The sequence below is a fragment of the Malurus melanocephalus genome, unplaced genomic scaffold, assembly GCF_030028575.1.
Source record: "Malurus melanocephalus ecotype Western Australia unplaced genomic scaffold, MMel_1.1 scaffold_102, whole genome shotgun sequence".
Lineage (NCBI taxonomy): Eukaryota > Metazoa > Chordata > Aves > Passeriformes > Maluridae > Malurus > Malurus melanocephalus.
The window spans coordinates 164,120-176,332 of NW_026623334.1; the positions used below are offsets into that span (position 1 = coordinate 164,120).

At 43.8% G+C, this 12,213-nt stretch overlaps 1 protein-coding gene across 1 annotated transcript in view; it reads right to left on the reverse strand.

The window, feature by feature from the left end:
* Positions 1-207: 207 nt before the first annotated feature.
* PPIL2 (peptidylprolyl isomerase like 2) overlaps positions 208-12,213 on the reverse strand; it is a 67,211-nt gene continuing 55,205 nt past the window's right edge. Inside the window, exons 18-21 of the mRNA XM_057369102.1 lie at positions 4,144-4,216; positions 3,943-4,005; positions 3,253-3,392; positions 208-1,586 (exon numbers count right to left, since the gene is read on the reverse strand). Of these exons, the coding sequence (XP_057225085.1) occupies positions 1,493-1,586; positions 3,253-3,392; positions 3,943-4,005; positions 4,144-4,216 (370 nt within the window). The 3' untranslated portion in view covers positions 208-1,492. The remainder of the gene's footprint in view (positions 1,587-3,252; positions 3,393-3,942; positions 4,006-4,143; positions 4,217-12,213) is intronic.

A 12,213-nucleotide genomic window follows, 5' to 3' on the forward strand; every position in this document is an offset into this window, starting at 1 on the left:
GATGTCTGCAAAACAAACTCCCCCTATTATTCTTTCAAATTAGTCTGAACTTCCTATAATTTAACAACGATGTAATCATATCCGTAGAAATCCCAGAATTCCTTATGAGCATCTTAAAAAGCAGGAATGAATCATTTCCTTGCAAAACAATCAACTTTGCAATGCTGTGATCTTGGAAATAACARTTGAACAGTCAAAGGCAAGCACTCAAAAGAAAATAAAAGCATTTAATGCAAAATATTTTCCAAAAGTTTTTACAGCAATTTCCTACAAATGGAGTCTTTTCTTAAGACATGAAACCACCGATACAAATGTATTGTTCCAAAGGGGATTACAAAACTTTCTCCTCAGCCACACAGGAGGTAGGAGGACATTTCTCTTATCTGAAAATACCTAAGATGAACTAAAAAGTGATAYTCAGGATCTAGCCTGCTATGTCTAAGTGACAGTAACACACAGATGCTTTGGGATTAAAACTTCATAGGCTGATATACTGTTATCCCATAAGGCCTTTATTAAGATTCCTAATAATTTGTGGCTATGWACCGGAAATATTGGAGATGCCTGTCAGCTATAATATGTGGTTTTTCCTAATGATGGGAAGCCTGATGTCAGAGCAAACTATGGGGTGTGGTACCCTGCAAGGTCCAGGCTTCAGGGATGGGTTTAAAAAAAAACCAAACGAGTTGTTTCTATTCCTGCTCAGTTGCTCAAGGCTGTAGTTTCTGGGACCTGAGGGCGGGTGTGTGCTGGTCCATCACAGCACCTCTGGCTGTCCAGCAGTTCAGGGAAGGGCAGCCACTGGAGGAATAAGTGGTGCAGCTGCCCCAGGCTCCCCATGCAGATTTGCAGCTTCCCAGGCTGGTGGAGGCTTTAATGGGTACAGAGAGGGCTCTTTTTGGAGAGAGCAGGGCCCTTTGGAGATTGACAGCAGTCAGTCCAGCCASGATGCCAGTAAAGAGGAGACAAAATTGGTCCTTGTTGAGAACCAGCAGGAGACAGCTGGAAGGAAAGGGCAGGACAGGCTGGAGCCCCTCCACAGAGCTCTCCAGCAGCACAGRCACTTCCCAGCACATTAATTCATTCCCTCGCTTGGCACACTTGGCTGGTCTGGAAACGATTACCTGTAAATGGAGCTCTTTCACCACCGGAGCTGTTCACTGCAGCAGTGTCCTGCAAGGCTGGGCTCTGCCTGGTCTGCTGCCAGCCAMGCAGAGAAAGGCTCCAGCTGATCCCCGGGGAGCTGGGCTGCCTGCTCCCTGCTTTGCAAAACAACAACAAAACGGCCTTCGAGGAAGATGCAGTGGGGGAATGTGCTCTCTAGAAAACAAAGCCACATTAACCAGCTTCAACAAAGCAGCAGTTTTCTCTGCCACTGGAAGGGCAGGCYGGTGCCTTCCCTYCCCAGGACAGACTGTCTTTTGGCCTCTCTGGGGCCACGTGGGAGGCTCCTGTTTGCTCTGTGCTGCCCCAGTGCTGGGCTCCCCAGGTGCTACCAGGAGCTGAAGTCCCCGAAGCCTGTGCTCTTCTTCTCTTTCTTTGCAGCTGTGCTGGTTGAGGGCCCGTCATCCTCCACGCTGCGCTTCCTGCAGCCAGAATGAAAACAACTCTCAGGGACTCTTTACTGCCAGTGGGGCCAGGGCTTGGATGCCTGTTCTGCTGTTYTCTCCCAGCACCAGCTATACCAGAACCAGCCCCTCCCTTGTCGGCTAGAGAGGAGTGTGAGCTCTGTACCAGCATGGGGACTGCAGGGGCTGGGGGCTTTTGGGGAACCAAAAAGGGAGAGTGAGTCCTTGGGGGTGGTTTGGATCAGGCTTTGAACATTCCCAGGAATGTGTTCAAAGCACAGTACGTTCTCCGGGCCAGAGCTGAAGATTGAACAGTTGTACATTTTTAGCATGGTCACGAAAACACAAGCCATGAGTTCTCTCCACACCTTCTCACCTGCACTTGTGGCAGCAGAAGGATTTATGGGAATGAGGTATAAAGCTGCTGGGAGAGCTTTTCAGATCCTTTCCTGTTTCTTAAGCCCAGCCTGTTGCAGTTGCTGCTGCTATTGTCAGCCTTTCTTGAGCAGAGTTTGCAACCACAGGGAATACTATGCAGYCAGCTCGTGTGCTGTGGTTTTATTGTCAGATATCAGTAGCTGATAGGGAGAACAGAGAACCCTACATCTGCCAAAGCAGATTGCAGTGACCGAAGGTCCTTTTTATACTGCTTGATCTCTTCCACAGAGCCACAAACTCTGCAGGATTTCCTCTGTAAGTAGAAGTCCAACATGCCAGCAGTTTTAAGCTGGACATAGTATTTTAAGGGACAAGCAATATTCTGTAACTGAAAAAYGTTACTGACACACTAAACTGACCTACCTGAGCTAACATATTTCTGTTCTCACAGTTATGCAAATGCCTGTAAGTCACAGAGGCACACACAAGCTGATTAAATGGCTGCCCAGATCTGTGTATGCATAAATACAGGCCTTTATGCAGCAGACTGACAACAGCATTTTTGCAAATGCTTTTAGAGAAGTCTGCTAAAAATCAAGTGGAAGGCATTTATTTTAATTTTTCCAAAACACATGCTAAGCTGCTGCTCAGCCAGGATTCTGTGCTGTCCTTAGGAAAGAAAGCAGAGCTGCCAATCCCAACAGGGGTACAAAGGGTGTCTGGGAGAGGGTGTTTTAGGATAAGCCTGTCCAACCAGCCAGCTACCCTGGAGCTACCCAGATGTCCTGTGCTCCCACAGCAAGCCTGGGAACCTGCTCCCCTTTCCAGCCATTTCAGCTGTGCTGTACAACTGTTTGTGTGGCTGAACAGGGAACCAGAGCAGCAAACTGACAGGGGCCTGGGACAGCTACTTTGTGCAGGGGAGAAGTTGCTAAAAGAGAAACATCTGCGGGACCATGGCCTTCAGAAATAGCTGCAGAAAAGGAAGAGGTTAAAAGATGGTGTAGGAAGTGACACAGTACAGTTCCTCAAAGACTTCAGAGTTCTACAGGAAATGTATCTACAGTTCTGCAGCCAGCAAATGCTTTTAAAGACCAACCTGGTCACATTCGAGTGCTAAAAGAAAAGCTCAGTTAACGTGTGACCTTGAAAAACAACACAAGTAAACTCCTGACTGTTACGACTACATGAGGATGTCTTTGCTGGCCCAAAGCAAACACCTGAGCAACAGCACTGGACAGGGCCAGCACCCCGCAGGAAAGGCACCTAAAAGACTCAGTAGAAGTTAGATGGACAGGCAACTCACGCTGCAGCCATGTTGATGTATTTTCCAATCCCCTGCCGGTAAGTTTTAGGAGCCTGAACCTCTTTCTTTGATGGGACCACTTCAGCCTTTATTTTAGCTGCTTCTTCTTCCTGCTGGCACTTCTCTCTTTCAGCAGCRACCTGTGGGAAGCAAAGGGTGCAATCTGTTGCAAGAGATAGTGCAGAATAAGGAGAAAATGTCTACAATTCTTTGAAGCATTAAAGCACTCTAAACCAGCAATCAGCATCACTGAGATTACAGGGCAGGCTTCAGGAAACAGCCCTCAAGGGCCACTACAAACAGGCTTTCTGCAGCCATTATAGCAAGACTCCTTTCTTCTCACCTGCAGCTACCCACAGCTACTGGGGGCATTTGAAAGGAAATAATCAGAAACCTGATGGACTGGGAGCTGTGCCAGACTCAGTTACAAGAGTCACTCTCCAATGAAAGAGTGACCAGAATCCTGGCAAAAAGGCGATGTTGAATGGCAGCTGCTTAATCTTGGCTGGCAACCAGATGGGCCAGAGGGCTGCCCATATGGAAAGAAAAAGGATTAAGTTACAAAGTTCTCCACAGAAAAGCTTTGGCCTTTCAAAAAAAAATCTAAACCAACCAACCAACCAACCAACCAACCAACCAACCAACCAACCAACCAACCAACCAACCAACCAACCAACCAAGAATCCTCACCTGAGCATCTGCCTCTTCATAGGGATCAACAAAAACGGTTGTTGTCTCAATTCGTATTTCCTCCTGGGAGCAGAAGAGAAGATCAGTAATTCCATCTGCTGATTAAGTTGTGCCATCTGCCCCAGGTTTGTTTTTGAGAGGTGTCAGCAGAGTGACCAGCACTGCCATGTGAGGCCACTGCCCCTGCTGCTTCACACATACCTTGGGACGGTCTGTTTTTGGGTCACTTTCCACATTCTCCATAGCAGTCAGAGTCTCAAAGCCACCAACCACCCTGAAAGAGGAARGACATGTTATCCAGTTGTCACAACATACTCAAAATATTCCTACATCCTTACATTTAGTATATCTAATTTATGCCCATTACTCTGGCAGATTTTTAAATCATCATGTTTGGGGAAAGGGGAATAATCAGCAACTCTGTTTGGAAGACCTAAGATAATGTCATGCAGTGTGGAAGATAAGAATTTTTTCTCAAATATGGAATTTGAATTTAAAATTAAACAGAACATGTAAAAGTGAAACACTCAGAGGCAAAGCAAAGCCATTTGTCCAAAAACCTGGGAGCCACACAAACCAGCCAGACGAAGAACAAGTCTTTTTCTTTGTTTTTAAATAATATTTGTGACCTAAGAGTGTTATCAGGAAGAGAACGGTAACTAGAGCAGTACAGGAGAGCAGTGGCAGAGCTGTCTGCACTAACATCAGTCACATAGAAAGCACAGGATTCCTCCAGAAGAACATCCTGACTGTGAGCTCCTGAGGGCTCTGGGAAGGCAGCAGAGCATCAAGTCCCAGCCACAGGGTAATGCCAGGACACTTCTCAAAGCAGTTTTCACCTAGGAGGCCCTTACATCCCTGCTTCTCACTTTTCAAGTCAACATACACTTGCTTGAAAATGTTTAAGGCTGAAGGCTTTCTGGACTGTTGCAGGTTTATTTTCAAAAAAAGTGTGGAACAATGGGAACATTCTAGAAAAGCATATTTAGAAAGGATAAATGGGGAAACCCAGATAATTATAATTCTGTCATCCTGTCATCTATCCCAGCAAAATAATGGAACAGCGGAGACAGGACATGATTAAGAAAGAAAGGAAATAAGTAACAGYAATCAACAAGGTTTGTGGGAAACAGTCTCTGTCAAACAACCTTCTATCTTTGAGACAACAGATGTGGTTAACAGGGCTAACAGYGTCCATGGAACAGACTTCTGGAAGGCGGCTGATATTTTGATTGAGGAACCAGAATGATATAAAGTGAATACAGCACACATTAAATAAAAAATTGGCTGACAGGTGTCAAAATCTAATTTTAAACAGGAACCACTGAGTCAGTGTGTTTTCAGAGGGGTCCTGCTGGGATCAGCTCTTGGTCCCCGGGTATTTAACACTTTTATCCACATCATCATCCACAATTAAATTTGAAAACAGCTATTCTTAGAAGAGCAGTAAATAAAGAGGAAGACAGGCTGTTGATGCCGAGTGATCCAGATCCATTAGCAAAACAGGCTGTGGCTGGACAACATCTGTTTTAATAGAGCCAAGCCACATGGCCAGGACCCAAGAATACAGCCCCTATTAATGGCTGTGGGACAATGAGATGCAGCCATAATTCTCAAAAACACTGCTCCAGGAGCTTGGGGAGTTTGGGGCTGGAAGATCGGCAGCAAGGGCAGGAACTGGCCACTCAGGAGCCCCAGCTCCCATGGGACAGGGCAAGCCAAGAGCCAGCAATCCCCCAGCTTTCACAGATGGACAACTGCTCTGATATCTGATTGTTGGGATTACTGGGACTACAGCAGCAGCACAGGCAGRCTGGCAAGGGATGGGCAGATGAAATGGGGGAAAATCAAATTAAACTGGTGGGGAAAAAATACCAAACTGGTGGAATATGTGGAGCATTTTATCACCGAACTCTTCTTTCATATCAAAGGGATAAGCAATGTCTCAACCAAAACACAGTTACCTTTATACATTTTATACACTCATACCAGGATATCTCCCTCTCTAAGGTGTCTGTGCAATCCCAGCATGGCACAGTCTGCCCAGCCAGCACCAGGACAGGCCTCTGACTSTCACCTGCCATGGTCTCAGCTGATCCAGTGGAGAATTTCACCTTCTACACCACTGCCCAGTGCCCTCTGTGCCACCCCATGGGCTGGGACAGGCTGAAAGCACAACCACAGGGACAGACCCACTCACAGAGAATGACCCGAGACAATGCTGCTCCAAACTTTATTGCCCAAGGGCCTGCTGATATTCTGTAATCAGGCTGTGACTTTTAGGTGCAATTAAACCCCATGAATGCAGGCTAGAACAGCCTCAGTCACTTGTGACTGGAGGGAGCAGACTSGGGGAGGCTGCACAGGGCTTGAAGACCCTGCCTGAACTTTGGAAAGTTCATAACAAAAACTCAATTTCAAAATCCCCCTCCAGGCCAATATCAGATTCACTTATAATACTGGTGATTAACACCCAGCCTAAGATATATTCACTGTACTTTAACTGCCCCAAAGGAAACTTCTGATTTAATATCGGAGGATTTTCTAGCCAACAGCTCACTCATTATCTGCTTGTATGTTTTCATTTAATTAGGTTTCTGATAATTTGAAATGGCCAGATCAGCTGTGCACAGGCAATCTCAGCTGAGTAATCCCTTAGCCCATAGCTAGACCTCCCACAACATTAGCCCTAATGCATTTTACTGATGCTACCAGATCTTCAGTTGCTCTGCTAATTAAACTTTATTGGGAATATTTTGTCACTTGTGCATTTTGAAAGGCTGTGATAGACATGGCATTCASAGGTCATCAGTAAATGACCTAAATAGTCTATTTTGACATGATTGTAAAAGGGCTAAGGGGGTAAAAGACAAAGTTGTTGTGCCTGGAGAGCATGTCATTCCCTTTCTTCTGCACTTCTTGTCTCTCAGATGGAAAGTTGCTTCCTTTTACACCCTTGCATTCCCCAACATTTAGCACAGAATATCTCTGTGTATTACAATGTCAGCACAGTCAGCTCTCAATATAGGTTTTTGTCTTTTTATAAAGACACTGCTGTAATACTGATAAAAATAAAAACTAATTTGAATACAGACTATCAGCTCAGAGGAGAGAGCTCTGACCAGAGGGACAGGAAATGATCTACAAGTCACTTTTGTTCAGGGAGCACTTGGGAGYTTTGTCAGGGTCAAGCCCAGCTGGTATCTCACCACTAAAAATTRCCATCCAAAAAGGATAAGATCTGATTSCAAACATCACCCATCCAGTAAAAAYTGAACTACACWYKAACCTGGCAGTCAGAGCTGTTTGCAAAAAAAATCTGATTATTCCAAATTGTAAAGGCTTTTGCAAGCTTTCCTCTGATCTAACAGAGACAAGGTACATGCAGGCCCTTGAAATGTTACATGTTGTTATTGTCAAATCTCATGATGTTACATTGCAGCACTAAAACCAGTTTGATGAGATATAATGTGTCAAAGCCCCTGCACTGGCAGCCATCGCAGCAACTGCTCCTTACAGAATGAGGAAACCAACACACCAGAGAAGCTTTTGGGATTCTTTTCCTGCTCAACACCCCATATTTTGGGCCAAGAAAAGAGCCCATAATGTTATATGTAGAAAAGACCATCAGATCAGTACATTCAAACATAAAGAAGAAAATCCTCTAAAGAGTGAGCCACTACTTAATATTATTCCAATATTTAAGAACTCTGTACATAATTTTCAGTAAAAGAAAAYGCAGATTCCAACAATTCAGGCTAACATCCCTTTATACTCCACACGTGCTAAAGATGTGACACAGACAGTGACAGTTCACACTGTGTTGGCCGCTCTCATGCAGTGTCACTTGTGCCAAGTTGGGAGCCAGCAGGGAAGGGAAGGGAGAAGAGCATAAACAGGTTTAACCTTTTCCACTGCTTCTGGCTCTGCTCCTTTTGTAAGGTGTCACACATGCTTTGTCCAAAATTGACTAAGTGAGGTTTAAAAAGACGTTCAGATGACATSTGACAGTGAAAAGGATGACACTTTCAAGGCACCATTTACATGAGAACAACCAGTGAAACCAAGGCTTTGCTGTGTGCTTCCAGTAGATGTTGAACAGAGAAATGATGATCTCAACTATATATTTAGCTCAGCATCCCTGAGACAGCTTGTATTTTTAGAGGAGCTTGATAAATGTTGCATTACATTTAAGCATGAAYGACAAGGCAGGTACATTTAGGGTATGTTTTTCTGTTAGCATAGGAATGAAAACAAAAATGTGACCTTACTCGTGCAATTCTGTTTTCTTGGAAGCTGGGTAAGTTAGCACTGGAAATCTTTGCATTTCATTTGGATGTATTATTAAAATCTTACTTCCTGTTAAGGCTTCTTTATGTAAACCAGTAACATTGCTTCATAACCACTGCCAATGCCTTTGCATGATGCAGAAGTGAAATATCCGGTGTAGGCTCTATCCATTTGCAAAGGTGAAGGTCCACTGTACATTGGTTAATGCTGCCCTCAAGGAAAACTGCATCTACCCTGCAGTCCCAGAGACATTCACATATGAACCTATTCCTCACACTTTTGTTTGGAAGAATTGTAGGAATTAAGCTTTATGCAATGCTGGGGATGGCAGTGAGCCAACATGATAAGAGTTTCCTGGTCAGAAGATGATACAAGAACAATGTCTGGACTTTTTTTTTTAAAAACAGCTTTAAACTACAAACAGAAACAAGAAAGAAAAATTGCTCTTTTGTAAACACATTCTGCCCTGAAAGTTATTTTTACAGAAAGGAGAACATACATTTATATACACACACGCAAAGAGAACAACACATACGTGCACAAACACGCACACTCAGGACAAAATGTTTTCTATGCATACACCCAATCTGCAATGGAGAGAGCAATTCCATTGTGCAACAAGGACATAGCCAAAACATCTCCATCTCTCTACTAGATAGGAGCTTCATCTAGCAGGCGAGACACGGTAATAAATGGTGCTGAAAAAATAAAACAACTTGGAAAAAAACGTGTTGAAACCAGAAGCAACAGATGAACCTGGCAGGAAAGGACTTCCCTGTCTTGGCACARGTCCCTCTTCAGAGATCATACAACTGTTTTGGAAAGGACAGCAGCCCTCACGCAGCTCCAACAGCCTCAAGTGCTGCAGGACACCACAGCCACGGCTTCCACAGGGGAGCCTGGCTCATTTTCCCACGTCGCTCTTTGCTCCTGTCCTGGTGTCTGGGGAGCAGATTGTGCAGTGCAAAATTAGGTCAGGCTCCCTACACAGATTCAGCTCTTMTGCTGTCACACAATTTCTCCCATCTTCAGATGTACTAAAGCACAAGTGCCACAAGAACTTGAGTTCTCCAGCTTAAAAGCCATTGGGATTCACTGATTCAAATCATAGAGGGAATGTTGCAAGTTGAAACAGGCACTGTGTTATTYAACTGTACCTCAGTAACTGAATCGTGCCTGGTATTTGCTTTATGTAGCTGAATAATTTAGAGGCCAAGAGTTACTTTCATTGCCCCATTCTACAGAGTTGCAGTAGAAAGCATTAAACAGGTCAAGGAACACTTAATACAGAATGATACTGATGCAAGGGAAGAACTCTCTCCCACAAATGCATCTGGCAAGGGGAGAAGGGAAGAATAAGCTGAGTGCATGCCAGCTACTGACTGATGTCCCCAATCTGACCAAGTCTGAGGTTTCCCAAACCACCTTGTTCATTATTTCTGGGAGTAAGAGAATTGAAGAATGAGCAGCAGAAACCTCAAGAGAGTAAAAGTTATCCATGTAAGCAGRTATGTGCAGCCTCATCCAAAGGAGAAAACTGTCCTTGACATACTCATCTCCTGTCTCAGCCGCCACTTTCTTTTCTCGGCTCTGGACAAACACAAGTGAAGCTCTAATAAACACATAGAACTGCTGCACAGATCATTCCCACYTTTGCCACTCCTGACAACAGCACTTTTCTCTCCTCTCCCTTTACTGCCCTTCGTGTTATCCCATCATCTGTATGCAACCTGCCCTCATTTTCAAATCCACTATGTTCTGCTTGTCCTAAATCGCACCCAAAATTCTGAAAGCACTTCTCTCCTTCTGTTGATCCCTTTCCACTATTGTTTTAAACATGCACTTTTTAATGTGTACCTTTAGCTTTGGAACAGGCTCCCAAAAAACATCGATTAAGCAATTTCATTTTTTCCTGGGGCTTTCTTTTTCCAMAGGAAGTATCAACTCTTGGTGGAASRTAGGTTAAAATAGGTCACTGTCACAGCCTCCTGTATCTATATGCAATCTCTTTTCTACTTACACAGCTCTCAGGGACAGAGATTATGTTTCTATTTCAGCTTATGAAGGGCAAATGTACCAGGTCTCTGATCCACAGGARCTGTGAGCCATTGGAACTGAAAATGGAATGACAACATGGATGGGATATGCTTGGATGCAAATTTCAGAAAGCACACCAGACAGGACCCTGGGCCTGTCTGCTGTTTTGGCTGTTGTTCCTGTAGCTCCTGCAGGTCAGCACAGTCCAGGCCCTGCCTGAGCACAGGCAGAGGAGACCCCAGGCACAGAGCCCAGGGCAGCAGCAGCAGGACCCTCCCCAGGCAGCAGCCCCCTGCAAATGCTTCTCATCCCCTCTGTGCAGAGCCAGTGCACGTCAGTTGGTTTCCATTATCTCAGTTTCTAAATTAAACCTCTCACCAGCAAGCTRAAAGCCCACAAAAGCCACCGGTTGGTTTCTGTGTTAATTACATCATTCTCTCAGTCAGAAGAAATAGTAATTACTAGAAATGGTAATTACTAATTTAATCKAGGCAGCTCTGTTGGAGCAGGAAATCCAAGCAGCCTGTAACACACCTCCAAGGGAAGGCATTCTTCTCTYGCTCTCCGTTTTTGCTCCCCAGCCATTCTAGATTATCTCCTTTCTGTTTCTAGTTTTGCTAGAGGTACAATCTCTGACATCTTCTGGCTTTTATAATTTTTAAAAACAATGCAGGTAAAAACAGCTGAAGGACTTAGATGACAAAATATAGATCATAACAGCTACACACATCAACCTTTTGTTATTAGTTTTGTAGGTAAATTCAATTATTCAGTAATCCAATTTGTAGATTAATACAGACCTGACTGGGATACACATATCCCAGCATCTTCATTTTKACCTTCTTTGAATTAATCTGCAGTTACATCCAAGACAGATCAGAGCAAAATTTCCCTGCTCTGTGTTGATATGAAGATGTCACTCAGTTTTCATTCAGGGAGCCAAATACGATTCTAAACCAACACTTTYTATAAGTTTTTCCATTGTATTTCAGCTAAAAATATAAGCAGCACCACTTCTCTCTGGCACCTAAGCTCAGATTTCTGTAGCAGCAAAGACAATTCACAAATTAAGACAATCTTTGGCAAAACTGCAAAAATCTCTGTTGTGTACACTTAACCAGATTTACCTGGACTAAGTAATTCCTCTCTAAAGGGCGCAGTACAGTGTGAAACATCATCTGAAATATTTTGCTCACAAGGTACTGGAGATACTTGGCACAGTGCAAAGGCTTTGAGGAGCACTCCCTGCACCACAGAAAGCTCAGCTTCTCTCCAGATTCTGTCCTGGTGAATTCTGGTATAACTGGAGCCTACTGGGGTAACACAGCAAAGGCACTGGAGGACTCCACASGATGCTCAGTGATGCACCCAGAACTGAAGAACAGGCACATTTTCAGCTGAGCTGTCCTAGCACAGACATTATTTGATGAGGTGGCCAGCTCAGGKTAACAGCATTACTGCAGGGGATTTGAAGGTGTTTTTTGCAAGGTGGACTCAAATTGTAGCTTAAGTGAAATAGTCTTAAGATCTGGATAAGCTAACTCCTTCAAGAATATCCTGGCTTTCAGCTTTTAGTGTTATAATTTGCTTTATTTATCTGTTTTCACCAAAGGACAAGGGAACTTTAAATTTTTCTAGGACAAATCTGAGAAAGAAAAAAGAAATACATTTCCAAGAGTGCAATTATTGAAGAATCAGTATTGGAACTAACAGCACTAAAATAAAGTGCCATTAAAATGAAGCAGTTTCTGTCTCAAGAACGAGCAGGCAGAGAAGATGGATTAAATATATCACTTTCACTGTACAGCACAATTGCATGACATCCAATCAAAGTAAACAGCACATGGTTTTATTTTTTTATTTTCCACTGCTGATTTCCAAATGAATAAAACTAAGAAAAGAATAAAAAAACAAATCTACAAGTGAAGAAGACTGCAAGATTCT